This window comes from Rousettus aegyptiacus, unplaced genomic scaffold, assembly GCF_014176215.1.
Source record: "Rousettus aegyptiacus isolate mRouAeg1 unplaced genomic scaffold, mRouAeg1.p scaffold_m13_p_18, whole genome shotgun sequence".
NCBI lineage: Eukaryota > Metazoa > Chordata > Mammalia > Chiroptera > Pteropodidae > Rousettus > Rousettus aegyptiacus.
In genome coordinates, this window is record NW_023416293.1 from 19,241,349 (window position 1) to 19,258,920 (window position 17,572).

At 46.0% G+C, this 17,572-nt stretch overlaps 1 protein-coding gene across 7 annotated transcripts in view; it reads left to right on the top strand.

Annotated features, from left to right (window-relative positions):
• RYR2 (ryanodine receptor 2) overlaps window positions 1-17,572 on the top strand; it is a 525,506-nt gene that overhangs the window by 445,267 nt on the left and 62,667 nt on the right. For 5 of the 7 annotated variants that reach the window (XM_036235620.1, XM_036235621.1, XM_036235624.1 and 2 more), the window contains 8 exons: window positions 972-1,142; window positions 2,181-2,240; window positions 3,365-3,499; window positions 6,272-6,307; window positions 7,040-7,152; window positions 9,444-9,540; window positions 11,196-11,299; window positions 12,715-12,766. In XM_036235620.1, coding sequence (XP_036091513.1) covers window positions 972-1,142; window positions 2,181-2,240; window positions 3,365-3,499; window positions 6,272-6,307; window positions 7,040-7,152; window positions 9,444-9,540; window positions 11,196-11,299; window positions 12,715-12,766 — 768 coding nt within the window. The remainder of the gene's footprint in view (window positions 1-971; window positions 1,143-2,180; window positions 2,241-3,364; window positions 3,500-6,271; window positions 6,308-7,039; window positions 7,153-9,443; window positions 9,541-11,195; window positions 11,300-12,714; window positions 12,767-17,572) is intronic. The other 2 variants (XM_036235625.1, XM_036235626.1) reach the window with 1 other exon arrangement.

Sequence of the window (17,572 nt, forward strand, 5' to 3'; positions counted from 1 at the left end):
TAACATATGGAGCTACCATTACTATATAGGGACACAATTGTTTCAGTACTTTTACTATATGAAAATTTCTTCCAACATCATGTGATGTATTTTGGGGAAAACAGGTCATTTGTATATTAAATCCTGTTCTGTTTTTTTTTTTTTTTTTTTCAGTAGCTGCAAACTATTACAATATGTTAGGATCATGAAAATATCTTCAGTGTTTGAATTATTACTACAAAGAAACTGAATATGCACAAAGAAGTGGATATGGGACAATTATTTTAATTTTGACATTGGAACATACAAGTATGTTCTAACACAGGTAGTGAGAATGCTCACTGCTAGTGGAAATTAGACTGTCATTTGCGGTGACTCTGTGGCTCAAGCATAATCTTCAGTGAAATCACTAGTGGCATGGCCGTGCTCCACTGTAAACAGGTCATCCAGAGCTGATCCCAAATATTTACATGACACCGATTAGAATATTATCTCTGTTTCCGCTAGATGAGGATTAAGGCTCTGGGAGACAAGTCTGCAGCGAGTATAAAAGGCAAATGTATTTTATAGTAGTTTTATATATGCTGTGTGTGTGTGTGTGTGTGTGTGTGTGTATCCATCCGTGTGAGTGCTGCAAAGCAGGCGTTTATCAAAACAAATACACCACTTAATTATTTTTCCTTTTAACATTGAAAATTATAAAATATACAATATCTGAAGTTATCACAGGGTTTTCATATATCCATATGCTTCTCTAGAATTACAATGTGCATTTTCCTTCTAGAATTAGATAGAAATCCACATGGGAATCAGAGAATAAGACTTCAGGTTAGCAGTGACGCTAGGCAGGAAATCGAAAAAGTACACACAGTAGGATCTTCAAAAATAGGGACCTGCAGAGAATGCGGAGGATAAACCTCAGCCACGTAGGAAAGGCTGGCGGGTCTGGGAGGAGGCGGTCGCAGATCCCGAACCCCGTCTTGGCCCCACAGGCGGCGGTGTCTGACCAGGAGCGGAAGAAGATGAAGCGCAAGGGAGACCGCTACTCCATGCAGACGTCCCTCATCGTGGCGGCTCTGAAGCGGCTGCTGCCCATCGGCCTCAACATCTGCGCCCCGGGCGACCAGGAGCTCATCGCGCTGGCCAAGAGCCGGCTCAGCATGGTGAGTGCCTGCGGGGGGGGGCAGGAGCTTGGGGTCTGCCCCTGTCACCAGCCCGGTCCCCCCCTGCTGCTCTGCAGGGGGTCTCCTCCTTAGACCCTCCTTACGCTTCACGGGGCTCTGCAGGGCCTGGGCCCAGATAGACGATAGCGGATGGCAAAGACGCAGGGTGTGGTTGGAGGCTGCTTTTGTTTCCAAATTAAGTTAATCGCCCTTGGCACATTCAGGAACCACATGGAAAAGATACCAAAGGCCGCTGGTAGTGAAAAGATGGGTTGCACATGGAGTCCATAAAATTTGTGATGAGCGCTATATTCATATTTATGGAGAGTGATTTTTCAGCACTGGAAGAGTAATGTGCTGATTGTGGCCAGATGCAATGTTGACTTCTAAATCAGCGGCTCTTCGCAGGCATCCAGATTTAAGTTCTCACGATTTCTTTATGGCATCGGTCTTGTACCTTCATGGCTTTGCAGATGATGATGCAGTTTTTCAAAAGTACATCGGAATTACTATGTATGTTTGTGTAGATTGGAGGACATAGTCTTCCTCTCCCACGTATTCCGCAGCACCCCCATACGTGGGAGGGGGGAGACTGCCCAGAGGGCTGGTGGATGCAGTTCTGTGGGTGGTTGTCTAGTATTTGGTTCTTAGGGTGTGCTCCTTGTTACTGGATGACGGGGGGCCAGTTTTAAGGGCTTGAACTGCTTTGTGGAGACTTGGGGGGACACTGGGGTCCTATTTTTATTTGAACTGAAGGCAAGATGCCTCCACTCCCTGTTGTGAGCTGGGAACTCTGTCCTGTGGAGGCTGATGCACTTATTGTGGCGTTAGGTAGGTGGTCGTCTTGGTTCAAGTCACAGCAGCAACAAGAAATTATCCGAAAGAGACCCCCGTCCCAAACTCATGGCATGCGTTTAAATCCTATAAAGAGGTTTGTTCGGAAATACACTGTTTTGAAGGAGGTCTGCGTTATTTCTATTGACTTGTAACAGGTGATACTTATAAGTCTTCTTTTAGGTAACATTTATTTCTTGACAGAAAGACACTGAGGAAGAAGTACGCGACATCATCCGCAGTAACATTCACTTACAGGGCAAGGTAAGCCACACGTCGGCCGAAGCATGATTAGTGCTGTACATTCATCTCTCGTCAGAACAGTACTCCAAATAATGTCACTGTAGCAATTAAGATAGTGAAAGTATATTGTTTTAGTCATTATCCAACTTACAAATTTTTTTGTATTTAAGACTAAGGTAGCAGTAGATAATCAGAGATTCAAAAAATATGTCATCAATTGAAATAAAGGTTGGAACTTTCCTTCCTATAAACTGAATTTGAAGACCTCTGGGACATGGAGACAGATGTCTATAAGACTTTGAAATTTTATGTGTGCTCAGACATTACCTGCATGCACTGTGTTTCAGAGTCATTAGTACACAGACAATATTAAGAATTGCTTTATTAGGAATAACTGAACTTACCTAGAGAAGCAAATGTACAATTAGAAGAAAACATGCATGGAAACCAAGGTAACACCTGCTTTTTAACGGTGGGCAAAAAAAATGGTCAGAAGTAGTTTTTCAGTCCAGTAAGTGTGTACTGTTATTTACAGACTGTTTCATACTGGAGGATAAATTATTCATTTGTTTACAGAACCTGTTACGTAATGTAAGAAGTCCAGCAATTTATCATATTTGTCTCGGCCTGTTTGCTCCTATTCTGTGTCCCTTCTGGGGAATCGTTTTTAATTTCAAAAACATCCAAATGCTAAGAAGCAGTGAGTGCGGTATGATGTGCCTCCCGAAGATCCAGACCACTTTATTCTTCTAGCACTTCGGAATAGAACAGGACATAGGCAAGAGATGTCTTTGCAAAATTGACAATGCACACGTATTTATTTAGAGCAATTTTCATGTGTGCTTTAATGCACACTCATACATTGAGTAGGAGGTTAATTCCTGTTAGACCACGATCTCTTTTCAGACGGCAAAAAAGACGTACATAAAGCCTCCAGCCGAACCTCAAGTGAAGAGTCTGTGCTACACAGGGTATCTGGGGAGACCATGATCCCAGGATGTGGCCAGGGCCCCAGGAGACTCGAGTACGGGGTCCCGCTCTGTCCTGATCTCTGCCCATTTCGATGCTGTGCTGTGCTCAGTCCACAGCCGGCCCTCCCCTCTTCACCTCATAACTTGTGTTTTTGAACCTTCTTTGTTCTGCAGTTGGAGGACCCTGCCATCAGATGGCAGATGGCTCTTTACAAAGACTTGCCGAACAGGACTGAAGACAGTTCGGATCCCGAGAAGACAGTAGAAAGAGTGCTGGACATAGCAAATGTGCTTTTCCATCTTGAACAGGTTAGATTTTGTGTTGATTAAATCCCGTTTGCCTTAACTGTGTAAAAATATTTCAAAAAGAGTGTGCTTGTTAATTTGTTAACTATGATTCAAAATCTATATATTCAGCATGGTCATTACAAAAAAATATATGACTAAGGAATGCTTAGTACCTAATAAGCACAATTTCCTAGCTTATAATTTTTGCAGCAATATATAATGTGTTTTGAAAGATTAAGGCCTTTGTTATCTTTTTCAAAATATTTCTAAAAGTATACAGATAATTAGCATCATATACTTATTATTTTTATGTCCTAGCAGAAATTTCAGGAGTTACAACCTGATTTCAGAGGTTTTATGCTTGTATCATTTTTTATTACTGCTCATGATAACATGTTTGAGAAACTACCTCTCATCGGTTTAATATCCAAATTTTTTTGTCACTTGACCCCTTTCTTTTTGTTAGAATATTTTTGAGCTAATTTTCTCCAAGATCAGCAATAAATTGCCTTTAGAGAAGAGCAATGCATTCATATTAAAACCATGTGAAAATATTGTTTTTATATAATTTTTCAGTTGCATCCCATTTTAAACCACAAAATCTCACTGCATGTGTGATTTTCTTATTCATTACCTTTGTTCAAGAATTCCCAAACCAAGAACGTTTGAAATAGTATCAGTCAGTAGGCCGTATTTTTGATAAGAGATCTTCTGTCTCAGGTAAAAGATCTGCAACACGCAGATGTCGTCTGTATTTCTCACAAGGTCCAGTCAGCCCAGTATCACAGGTGACTCGGTGTGACCCAGCGGTGTGACCCACCACGACAGTGCCCACCTGACATGGCAGGTCGGCTCTTTGACACAGAACGTTAAATGGTAAAATGCTCTGTGTCATCTCAGGACCTCTGAGGCCTAAATGTTCTGCAGAACGTATTGGCATAGCAATAATCAGCACTTTCCTTTGATTCCCATTTTATACGATCTGGTGATCTTCCATCCCGGTCCTGCCCATTTAAATAAAACCAATGCCGTGTAATTTATCATTGCACTTGATGAGATGCAACTAAGATACTCAAACCAGACGGCTACCAATATATCTCGACATTATATAACACCATAATATTAGTGATATAATATAAGGAACTTAACATTTCTCTATTTCCTTAATATTTTCATGAAATAGTAAATAAATGCAAATTGTTATCAATCAGCAGATGACAAGATTTGAGTTAATGAAATTTTAAGTGATAAGAGTCATAGAGTTGCGTTTCTAGAATTATATAGATATTTAAAAAGATAATTAAATGTTAATTAAATGGCTACCACAGAACTATTTCTGGCACAATCACCGTATCTGGATTTGCTTCAATGACTTTTAGATATATTAATCGAAGCTTATTGAAATCTGATTATATTTTATTATATTCATTTATTCTATACTCATAAGTATAGCCAGTCATAATGGGTGATGCCCTATGTGAGCAGCTGGCTCATCCCACTGGGCAGCCGTGCCCTACTGCAGGGCAGCACCGTACTCAGCAGATGGCTGAGGGAAAACGGTCCCCTTCACCCCGGTCACTCGAGGGCGAGGACACAGACGGCGTCAAAATAGGAAAGTGCCACTGCCTGGAGACATGACAGACACAGCGGGATAGCTGGGCGAGGACAAAGCGGCCCAGACTCAGCCTGGCTGTGAAGTGGGGGACCCCCGTGTGAACCTCAAAGGAGGAGTAGAGGTTATCTAGGAGAAGGTCAGGGGTCAGGTTTTAGTTAAGGCCAAATGTTCAAATTAAGGATATGCGTAAAAAGACATTATTAATTATCAACGAATAGAAAAGAGTGGGAGGTATGTTTGTGTCTCATTCACGCCTTTAATACCTCGGTTCTAATGTGAACTTATAACTGAGTCATAGAATGATTTGCGAAAGACATTTCCACTCGCTTAACTCAATGCAAACACAGTTGGTGCTCAGGAAATACTTGGTTCAATTCATCAGTGACCTTTGGCTAAATTTATCAATTTAAATACTTGGCTCAAGTACCAGTGACCTTTGCGAATCCATATTTTGCACTGCGCACCTGGTAATTTTCCTCAGGGGAGTAAGCTGTCTCCTTGGGATTCCCTAATGTACAGAAAATCTGGCCAAGCCAACACACCATGTGTCCAGGTGCTCACACAGTTACGGGAAATGTGTTGATGTTCGCCTTTGAGTCACAAAGCTTACCCGTTAACTGTGTGCTTGATTTATAGGAAAGTCACTGCTTAAGGTATTTCCTCGTGTAACAAGGTTCTCTGCCCCCTCGTAAGCTTCACGGCGGCAGAGGCCTCCTCCAAGTTCACAGCCGGGCATCTTCATGCCCAAGCATCTGTGTTTGTCAGCTGTCACTCATGTCAATCAGAATTCTGCTGTTTCCAGTCCCGGTTCTCAGAATGGATCTTTAAATCGAAATGTGTCACGTCTCATTGGACAGTACTGGCCTGGCCTGGATTCTGTTTTCGCCTGTGATGACAACTCTCAACAATGCTTTATTTCATTCAGCACAGTCACCGAGAAGAAAAGTGAGGGTGGATAATGTCAAAAAGTGTCTGTTGGTCCCCTGGTGGGAAGAGGGCCACAGAAGCAAGCGCTGGTTCGAGCCGGCCGAGTCGCCGTGATGAACTCTTTAAGCCACTGTGGCCCCGACGCTTGTGGCGGCTCCTCCAGGCAGCAGCACGTCCACGACCCTTTGTTGCGAAGGATGATAAATCTAGTTTTACTTTTTTAGCTAACGTAACATTTTTATTTCTTCCAGAGATCTACATGTACGCGCTGGAGATATTACAGCCTGGGAAGTAGTGTTCAATTGTGTGGAGATTGCTAATTAGTGTAGAATTACACGTTTGGGCTTTTTTCCTCTAATACTTAACAATTAATCAATTTTTCCTCCTGGAGTTTCAGACATCATTAGCTAAATAAATAGCTTGCTGGCATCATTTACTATAGCTTTTAAATTCTCGTGTGTCCCTATCTAACCAAATACTTATATTATACATTTTAACATTTCCCCAGAGTTAAATCCTTTTACTCACTCTTAGTAATGTGTTCGTGAACCCTGGTCATCTTCTCTCCGTCCTGTTATATTAAGGAACAGTAGAATTTTTATTAGAATTTTCTTTAACTGCCTCTGTGTATGTTTATTGCTATAACTCTTATAATAAAATTAGTCGAAATGGATACATAAATAAAAATAAATTTTTGCATAGGCAGAAAATGTTCTAGAACTAAGAAGGGAGCAAAATTTTTTTTATAGAATGGTTTTAATATTCCTTCGATTTCAGAGATGACATAGTTTCTGAAGTATACAGTATTGGAAAATAATATATTTTTACTAAGATATGTAGCATTTGAAACTATTTCAGTTTTAGCATTGGGTAACTTTTAGGACGTTGTCTTTTCCATAATTTTAAGGTAATTTTGAAACTCAAAGTTCAAACGCTTTTACCTGAAAGGCACAGCTCCTCGCTCTCGCGCGTTGAGGATGGCGTGGGCTTCACTGTTCCCTCGTGCGTTCCTTCCTCAGGTGGAGCATCCGCAGAGGTCCAAAAAGGCCGTCTGGCACAAGCTGCTCTCCAAGCAGAGGAAGAGGGCCGTGGTGGCCTGCTTCCGCATGGCTCCGTTGTATAATCTGCCAAGGTCAGAACTGTTTTTAATGTCTGTAATAGGTTAAAGTGATGTTTTTCCTTGGCGAGTGCCGGGAGTCTAACATCTGCCTTAACGTGCATGGACGGCCCGAGAGAAGGAGGGAAGGGGTGTTGGCTCTTCCATGTAACAGGACTTTGACTTTGTCGGGTCTTCCCAGAGAACCGTGGTCTGTGCTGCGCTGGCTCAGTGGCGTTTAAGTCCGGAGCAAGAGCCGCTCACAGACGTGAGGCAGGTGGAGTGACGCGCAGCTCGTGCTTTGACGTCGCACTGCCTTGGGGACCCTGGCATCGCAGCTCGTGGCTGTGTGACATCCGTCAATTCCTTACGTGACTTCGTTGTACTTTCCTCTCTGTACCGTGATCAGATTTACATCGTAAAATTGTTCAGATCACTTACGGGATCAGGATATGCAGACAGTGTAGGACTGAGCTTGGCGCAGTAAATGTCAGTTGTTTGTGCCTTTGAGGAAGGAGCTGCCTTGGAGCTGCCTCTGGGAACGGGGGATACGCCCGGCGGTGGCGGGACCGTCTGGTGGCGGCGGAGCAGGCAGGCGTGTTTGAGGAGACGCAGCCTGCGCTCATGTCACCAGCGGCCAGGCCACCGTGTCAGCCTTTCCCTCTCTGAGCTCCATGCGAGTGACCTCATCGCATGGCTGTGAACGGGACTCGGCACCGCGAGGTCCCTTTCTGGAGCGTCTGCGCGCGCCGAGTCCCCCACCCCTCGGCCCTCACGTGGCCTGCACGCCTCCAGGCGCGGCGACCTGCAGCCTCGGCTGCTCCTCTCCCCGCTTTGCTCTGTGACCTTTCAGAGTCCTGTTCAGTTTTTTATCCTTAGCACCTAGATCGCCGATGTCCAGTAAGCACTGGAATGAGCGAATGATATAAGGCAATGAGTAAAAAGCCAAAACAGACAAAATGCCACACTTTTCCCCTCCGCCAAGACCACTGGCTCACTCGCCATCTCGTCACACGGAGTCTAACACACGCGGATGCCCCCTTTGACCCGTGTGCTCTTTCTAAATTCTCTGGCTTGATTGGTGTCACTGTTGAGCCAGACGGAACGTCGGCCTCGAGTCGGTGTGCTTGGTGCTCCTCCGGTGGCCTGGCCATGCTCGGGTCGCACGAGATCCCTTCGGACTGACCCGCGTGACCACCCTTCCGGCCGCGGCCCCGTCTGCAGCTCACTGGCTCATCGCTTCGCATCAGCTCGACGGCTGCAGATTCTGAGCCGGTTTCGACGACGTCACAGCGTCTGCCGTTCCTCTCTCTGGAGCAGCATCTCCAGAGTCGTGTCCCTCCTCCCGGTGGTTCTCAAACCTGGCACTTTCAGGAAATGTGCTGACACGTCCAAGGCCTAGCCCAGCCTCGGCCTGTCGAACTGGGATTTCCGGAAGGGCTTAGCATGTGTGTTGTCCAAAAGCCACTCCGGCGAGTCCGATGGGCTAGCGCGGTCCAGCCTCCACCACGCGCGATTCAGGGCGGTTTCAGCTGTGCTGTCCGGCCCTCGCCCCGGGCGCCAGGACCCTCCACCAACCTGGCCGTTTGTCGTAGGACCCCTGAGCCGGCCTTTGGTGTCGTTAAGCTCTTCATCCTACTCTGGCACTGTGCCATTTTAGCACGTCCTATCTCTGAGTCCTGTAACTTCATGCTTTCTTAGATCTCTGACTTTTTCTTGTCCTGGGATCGTATTCACATCTCTCATCAACTTCACGAGGAGTTTACTGATCTTCTGGGCTTCACTGGTCCTTTATTGCACAGGCAGCCCGTTTGTCATCAGGATTGCAGGATTTGATCTTTGGGTGCATACTTCCACGCGGTTCACTCGATACCTTCTGCCCTGTGATCCTCAGGGCCGATACCTGATGCCAACACCGAGTCATTCCTCGGTTGCGACACTGTTTACCCGGAGCCACTGTCACAGCAGCTTCCATTGAGTGCTTTGTATTTATTATTCCATTTTAAGTCTCATAAAACTGAAGTGTATATGAAGTTACCCTAGTTTATAAATGTGAAAAACGAAAGTTGGCAAAGTTAGATAACTTGACCAGTGTTACAAAGCTTAGAAATGTCTGAGCTAGGACTTAAGTCCAGGATTTAGACTGAGAAGCCTTGCATGATTGAGAACCCTTGCCTAATCCACTACAACGACTGCCTGTCCGACCAAAAGTAGGAAGCTTTTTTCTATGTTATTTTTAGTGCACAGAAATCCAGTGACGAGCACTCCTGAATGCCTTTTTGACTTCTTAAAAAAAACACCACTTTGTAATTGTGCTTATCTTCCAGGCATCGGGCTGTTAATCTCTTTCTTCAGGGATATGAAAAGTCCTGGATTGAAACAGAAGAACATTACTTTGAAGATAAACTGATAGAAGATTTAGCAGTACGTTTTGAATGGGCTTATAAGATGTAGGAGGGTTTGGGTTTGGTGGTTTAACGGTGTGAGCAGTTTTCACGCAACATTGACGAGAAATGTTGCTGCCCTGTGTCCGTCTCAGAAAACTCTATTCTCGATTGTCACCGCATTCGGCATTTAGGGCCGAAGTCCCTCTCCTCATTTCAGAGAGATCCCAACACCAAACGATTCGGAATTTAAGATGAATTATACAAGTTTCTTATTAACTAAACCTTTGTTATTCTTCTGAATTCATCCTCGAAGCACCTTTAAACAGCTCAGAACAAGGATAGAAGCTGAACCATAAAGGAGCTATTCACCGAAAATAAGTTGTAGGTTAACAAAAGCAAGTGAAAAGTAGCGGTTTTTAAAAATACACAGAGCAGGGATGGTAGACCAGGCAGGAGCAGGGCGGGAGGCCGGCAGCACCACGCCCTCCCCACCCCCCACACTCCACCCCCCCAGCCGCACCCCCGCAGCTGCGAGGGCGCACACGGAGGGGGTGGGGGTGCGGGGGAGGCTGTGCCCTCACCCTTCACGCCCCGGGCCTGTTGAAAACTGGCGGGAGTCAGCGTGTCAGGAAAACACAAGCTTGCTGTTCCGCGGGCGTTTGCAGACTCGGTAGGGGCTTCATGATCCCCAGGTTAAAGGCCGCTGGTCTAAAAGTTATTTTTTTTTAACTCATAGATTACCAGGGAATATAATGGATAAACTAATTCAGTTCATGAAAGCTTCATCCTGATTTCCCCATTATTTTAAATGAACTCAACTAGTTTTATAACCATCGCAACCTGTAGAATATCAGATGTAGAAATTCATGCAGTTCCTGCAACGTAAACCTGAAAACCAGGAGGGAGCATCTGTTATGTGGAGAGAAAAACCAGTCTGAATGAGTAAGGCAGTGAAGCTACAAGAGTCATTGTCATTCAGCAAAAAGTGGATTTCCATATTAAAATTTCCATATTAAAAATGCTTAATTTTCCTCATAGTGAAAGTGCTATCTAATAGTACAAATTGATTTTTTTAAGTCTTAAAAGTAACCAAAAATGAAAAAAATATGTGTAAGTGATTCAAGCATTAACTCATTCACCATTCTTTGCATATTATCGTGTAGGGAAAGAAAATGTTTCATTTGATAATCAGTTTGAACCGCTGTGGGAATGAAATTTTTGTGGTTGGAGTGACTTAGCATTTTATTGCAAATCTTTGTCAACTGAGCCCTCCCTAAAGCTGAAACCTGTGCAGCAAATACACTTTTAGATAGTTACAAATCTGTTTATAGGAATAGCATTCGGAACTGGTAAATGATGGAAGTCATCCTTGCCCAGTAGTGTTTGTGGTCCAATTAATACCTTTTTAAAGCTGTGTAGCTTTGCGTTGGTAACACAGACATACACGCACTCACACAGACTCACACGCACTCACACAGACTCACACGCACATACACAGCATACACATGGGCATACCCACTCATACACAACCACATAGCAAACACATTTGCACACAAACACAAACGACAGCTCACACACACTCTGTCACAGCTGGAGAAGAGAGCTGATCACTGGTTCTAACCCTCGCATCGCTCCGGGCTTTGGGCGAACGTTTCGTTGAAATGTGGGGTTTTATGCACTTGACTTTGGCAGAAGCCTGGAGCGGAGCCCGCAGAGGACGAGGACGGCGCCAGGAGAGTCGACCCTCTGCACCAGCTGATCCTGCTGTTCAGCCGGACGGCCCTGACGGAGAAATGGTACCGCTGGGAGGGCTCGCGTGGGGCCTGGGGACGGCAGATAGCGGAGCCCATGTGCGGGGGTCGCGTGTCTGTGTCCGTGTCCCCTCGTTCTCGTCAGGAGAAGGAGTCTCGGGGATACGACTCGTCGGCACAGGGGGCCGCATTCCCCGACATTCAGGCTTTACCGTCTGCTCTTGTTTTTCTTAACAGCCTTACAGTTAGCTGACTTAGTCAATTCTGAGTCGTCTTATCAAGTGATTTTCTCTTGATCACAAACAGTCCTTAGAAAATAAAAGAGCTCAAAGAAAATTCCAGTTCCAAAAATGTGTAGAGACACAGTCTGCCCGGAGTGTCCTGGGCGGGTCGTGTCGCCATTCGCAGTGGGTCTGAGGAGGGCTTTGGGAGATGGATAAGCCGTCATCTCAACAGGAAGCTTCTTTGAGGCCTGTTTGAAGGGCATTCGCTATTTTCCGTGGCTACTGCAGTGTTTTTCATATGCATTCACCAAAGTCGCGAAGGCCACAGTGCTGTGGAGTTAAGTAAGGAGCGTGCTGGGGCCGAGTGGACGGCTCCTGGTGAGATGGGCCAGAGGTTGTAGGACCCACAGCTGCTTTCCACCAGTGACAGAGGGCTGCTTTGCCCAGGGCCACCTGCCTTCTCTGCGGGAGCTGGGACATCGTTTGATTATCAGTCCGCACTCACAGGCCTTCTCAGCCCTGAGGAGTTCCTGGCCTGTGCACATGGCACGATATGCTCGTTCTCCCTCTCAGCCAGCGCGACCCAGATCCGCTCACGACTCTCTCTTCTCTCATTATTTCCTAACTAACAAAATCATCTCGTCCCTAAGCACAGGGCGACTCTCTGGCATTGAAAGGTAATGAGGTATTTCTCTTCAGTGAATTTTTCTGGTGGCTGAAGTTTAAAATTACTAAAATAACTTTGCAAATATTAGGTACTTTTTGATGGAAACCTTTTTTCATGAATTAATGGTTTCCATACTTATAAGCATATTTAAACTTCCCTTATGTTAAGAATTATTATGATTTTATAGCATAATAATTCAGGGAGTCTTTCCATCCATGTCAGGTATCACTTCTGTCAGAAGTCCCTAGCTCATTTAAACTTGCTTATTTCAACTTTTATAGTTTCAAGAGAATTAAAGCCATTGCATTTGTGTGTAAATCAGTAGAGCATTCCATTTGTCTTGTGGGCCCGAGGGCGGCTTTGGGCAGGTGAGGTGGCAGCTCTGAGGACGCCCAAGCGCTTTACTTTCTGCTTCTACGATGCTTTGATTACTGCGCCTAATTTTTGTGTTTATTTCCTTTTGAAAGATGTAGTTGTTGAAAAATAAAGGTTATTTCATATATTGATGGTGATTTCGCATTTGATTAGCCTTCTGCTTAAAAACAATGTTTTTTTCTTATTTTCCATAGCAAACTGGAGGAAGATTTTTTATACATGGCTTATGCAGATATTATGGCAAAGGTAAATAAGTAACAGTTTTGATTTTAATGTTTAATTTTAAAAAAGGGAAATCATTTTCATCTGACAAAGAATATATGTATTTCTGGCTTAAAATGAAGTACTGTTAAACGTTAGACACCTAAGGCATCCACCTCAGCATTCCACTATGGCACGAATCTGTCCTCACTTCCCTGACAGGTAACCATTGTTCCCTCCTGACATCTTGTTTGTGCGGCTCACAAACCTTCCACACATCCATTTATCCAACACATTCTCCCTGGACATCAAGGTACCGAGACAACATGGTGAATAAGGAAGGAAGGCATACCCCCTGCCTTCTTCGAGTTTACCTTCTGATGGAGAAGACAAAATTTAAACAAATGATCGCAAAGAACTCTGATAAGTTTAATGGTGGCGGAACTATTAGAACTGGGAACAGATCATGTAGCACACTGGCGAGGTCGGCTTGTTCTAAGGTTAAGAAAACCCTTGACTGGTGTGCGATGAGTTGACCACGCAGAGTGGTAACAGCTGGTGCTGACTGTGTTGCGCTCGCAGCGGGAGGGTGGGCGAGGGGGCGAGTCTTCAGAGGAGTCGGGGATCTCCGAGGCGTCGGGATCGGGCAGCTGGGCAGGCGGCAGGGCCGCGTGCCGAGCTCGGGGCACAAGCAGCATCGCAGGCCTGGAAGGGAGAGGATGGGGGGGGACAGATTGAGTTTTGGACGGTTTAGTTGAAGGCGGCTGTGAGACAGCTAAGTGGAGGTGTCACAAATGTGATAGGACGCTCACATCAGCCATGTGGCATCGCAGGGGAGGCTGGCACAGACCGGGGTGACGAGGCGATGGTAGCCCTGGGCGCGGGGGCCTCGCCCGGGCAGAGAGGGCAGCGTGAGAGGAGACGGCCTGGGCCCGAGCCTCTGAGGACGCGGCGGCAAAGAGACGGAGCGAAGGAAAGGAGCCCGCGCACCAGCGGCGACTCCTGGCGTGTGTGCACGTGGCGCTCGGGGGAGCAGGCGTGTGGTCGGAGGGGTGGCCCGGTGAGGAGCGACTGCACGTTCGCCATGTGACCGTGGTCTGCGGGGCCATCGGCACAAGCGTCGGGTCGTAGGGAAGTGAGCAGAGAGTGACGAGAGAGGAGGTGCGGCAGAGACGTGACCGAGAAGGGGCGAGACGGAAGGCGGCGCGCCCCGAGGTGGGACGGGGAGGTCGAAGAATGTTATTTTGCTCTTTTGCTGTTTGTTTAGTTTTTTCAAGAGAGAGATTTGAACCTTCTGCCCTGGTGAGAAGGACGCAGCAGAGCGGGCAGGGGACTCACTTACAAAGTGCTGAGCCGGGGGGAGCAGGGGCCGGGGCGGGCGGCCGGGCCCGAGGGGAACAGCGGGCTTTCCGCGTTGTTTTAAACCATAACCTGAAGTACGAAAGGCGCTTCGCCAGCGTGTATAAAGAAACATAAAAACAGATACTTCAAGAGAAAATTTCATTAAATTATACCCTTACCGTGAGCTGTATAGTTTGATATTTTCCATTCTCTTTAAATTTAAGAAACGTTTAAGGTCATTACTAAATAGATTATGTGACCAGTTAATGTGTCGAAACCCACAGTTTAGAAGACACTGGCTTGGAAGATGGCGTTGGAAGGATGCTCCCCTGTCGTGGAAACCGGCCTGGAGCACCGGCCAGAGGCCGGACGAGGACGCAGGCGTGTGGACCGCCAGGCCCGGGTCCGAGTCTGCGGTGGGCCCGTCTCCCTGCCGTGTGGCTCTCGCAGCTCGCAGACCAGTGCAAGCTCAGAGGAGGCGGGACTTAGTCACTGAGGGGGAAGCTCTGTGCCAGTGTCGCTGTGAGAGTGGCAGAGTCACCGGGCCGTGGATTCTAATGAAAATAAATAAGGAAACGATAAGGAGACGAGGAGAGCGGGAGCTGGCGCGAGGGATTGCGCAGGGCCCTGGGCTGGCGTCCTCTGCAGTCCAAGAGGCTGCGCACGAGTGGCCCGAAGGGCAGAGCCCTGGTCTGCACGCCGGCTGTCCGATGGCCACAGCTCCTCCTGCTGCTGCAGCAGGACCTGCCTCCTCACTTGTTTCGCTGTGTCCTAAAGCCGAATCTCATCTCTTTTGGTAGCAAGATGTTTGATGAGGCTCGCTTCCTCCCAAGGTTTTCCCCTTCGTGATTAAATAACCCTGTTTCTGGCGTTGGTAAATGTGTCCAGGAATGGCAGGCTTTTGTGGCTCAGCTCCTAGTACTCCGCCGTGCTCTCTCAGGGTGCCACCCAGATACTACTGATCTCAGTGTGCTCGTGAGGAGTCACTCGTGCATGCATGCTGGGACTCTGTCCTGGCTCATACCGCCTTGGGACCCTGTACATTTGCACCACATTGTGAGAATTCATTCATTTTTTAGCAGCCAGATCACATTTGTTTCCTTTTCCGCTCACCTGTCGACCTGATGTCATCGATGATTTCTATTGAGTTTTATCTCACATATGTGTATTTTGACAGCTGATGTACTTTTTAATTAAGTATTTAACATCATTTCTCTAATTAGTGTCATACCATTGTCCAAGGCCAAAATATTTTTGAAGTTCATTTCCATCATCCGGTGTCAGATACTCCTGTCCGTTTATGTTGACCGCGAGCTCGACAGGTGCGCTTCCCCCGTGTGCCTCTGCGGTACCAGTTCGGAGACTGGTACTGAACTTCTTAGAACGCCATCTCTGGGCCGTTGTCGCCCAGGGTCTGAGCGTCCCCTCGGCCTTCACACGTCCCAGGGTGTACCCGCAGTCATTTGCATTTACGTGTAATTGTCTCTGCCTTGGGTCTTGAAACTTGCACTCAGTTCAGAAGACTCCGTCTTCATGTCTTCCTGCACCATTGCTGGACTTTTTGAAGGCATCGTTTACATCTTAATCAGGTTTTTATTGACACTGTTAATTGTTTTTCTAAGCATAGCAGTGCAGAATCAGGTTAATCATAGCCTGGATTCATGATATGCTCTTACCATGGGTCTGTTAGTAGCCTCATTTTATTTAGTTATGTAGTTATGTCTAATAATGTGGAAAGAATACGTCATTTTACATTACGTTATGTTATGGGAAATTCCCCAAACCTCACTTAGCTGTTCACAAGAAAAGCTCGGACCTTGATGGTAACTTACGTGCGATGTTCTGTCCCGCTCACCCGCTCAGCCTCGCCACCAGGACACCGGCATCCCGAGTCTTGCGTTTTTGTCCAGTACATTAGATAGTTGCTGGAGGTTTAAATTAGCTTATGAGTTTGATGGATTTTGTCAGATATACATATATGCCAAATAGATCAGGCTTAATAGGTTTTATATTTTTAAAAAATCAGTTTTTAGCCTTATCAGAAACAAATCTCACTAAATTTTTTTAGGAAGATTTTCTTTTAAAGTTGAAAATAGTTTACTTCAATATAATTCTTTGTAGAAAATATCTGTCTACTAGAGCTCTACATTTTTTATACAAAAGCAAACATCAAGTGAATTTTATAGCTTAAAAGCATATCATTATAGCTCGAAATGACACATTTTGGAATATATTCTTTATCTCAAACCTGGTTCCTCCCCAGTGTTTCTGAAAGTAATGACATTTATATAGCAGATAATGTACTTTAGAAAATGTTAAACTTTATGTCCTTGAGAGACATTTTATATTACTGTTCTCATTCGCTTAAACAGTAAACACACTTGTCAGCGATTCGGCCGCGCATTTTTCACTCCTGATCGCTAGCAAAGGTGGAGGGCAGCCTGGAGCAGATGAGCCTGGTTGCTCCGTAGCCAGCATCCAGGGGACAGTGTCTGTGGAGGGCCACAGATGTGCCTTCCCTATGGGTTTTGCTGAAACTTTCTGGATTCCTATTCCAAAACTCCTGGCTGACTGATGACATGGACTCAAGCTGACATTAGCGCGTAGTGGCAAATGTCCTGCACTCTGAACGAGTAACCTTTGCTTTTCTGGTGAAACATACTATTAAACACCTGTTCCACCAGTGAAACTGTCACATGGCTGTGTCCCCTTTATTTTCTCTTTTGCAAACCATGTCCACGTCGCACATGGAAGGATCGGTACTCAGTCCATATCTGCTGAATGAACGGAAGAATGCGAGGCACCTTTTAGGGTCTGTCACATCTGTACCCTGCCTCCCCTCCCAGCTTCATCTCCACGCTCAGAGTGCTGGGAAGCCCTGCACGAAAAGCGCTTTTCTGATTTGGAACGTATTTAACCACTTGCCCCGCTGTGCTTCTTGGGCTCGGCGGGGCTGGCCGACCATAAGGAAGCCTTGGAAAGGTTGGGGTGACCTGGCGTTCAGGAGCGATGGGCCCCTCCCACCACCAGCTTCCTCTGGTCATGTGGTGCTCCCAATTATGGGCCGCAACAATAACAGCAGTTAAGATTTATTAAAAGCTGATTATTTTTCAGATACTTGTTCCTAAGTGACAGAGAATTTATGTATATTAAATCATGTGATCCTCTCAAGACTTATTTCCATTTCCACCTTAAATATGAGGAAACAAGACCTGGGTGGGAGGGGAGTGAATGAAGATAATGACGGGGCGGCGGGGGGGTGGGTGTCGAACCCTGGGACCTGGCGGTGCTGAGCACCGCGCAGCTCTGCCTGCTGTGGGAATCTCGGTGGCGGGATTAGATAACGTGCCTGCATGGCACAACGGCCATCTCATTTCCGGGAAAATTAACTCAAAATAATAGAATAGTCAGTTTTACCATTTTTCTGTAAAAGCATAATATCAATAGCAGTTATATTTTCACTGTCTTTCTTTGGACCAAATTTTTAAAAATGAACTAAAAAAGGGATTA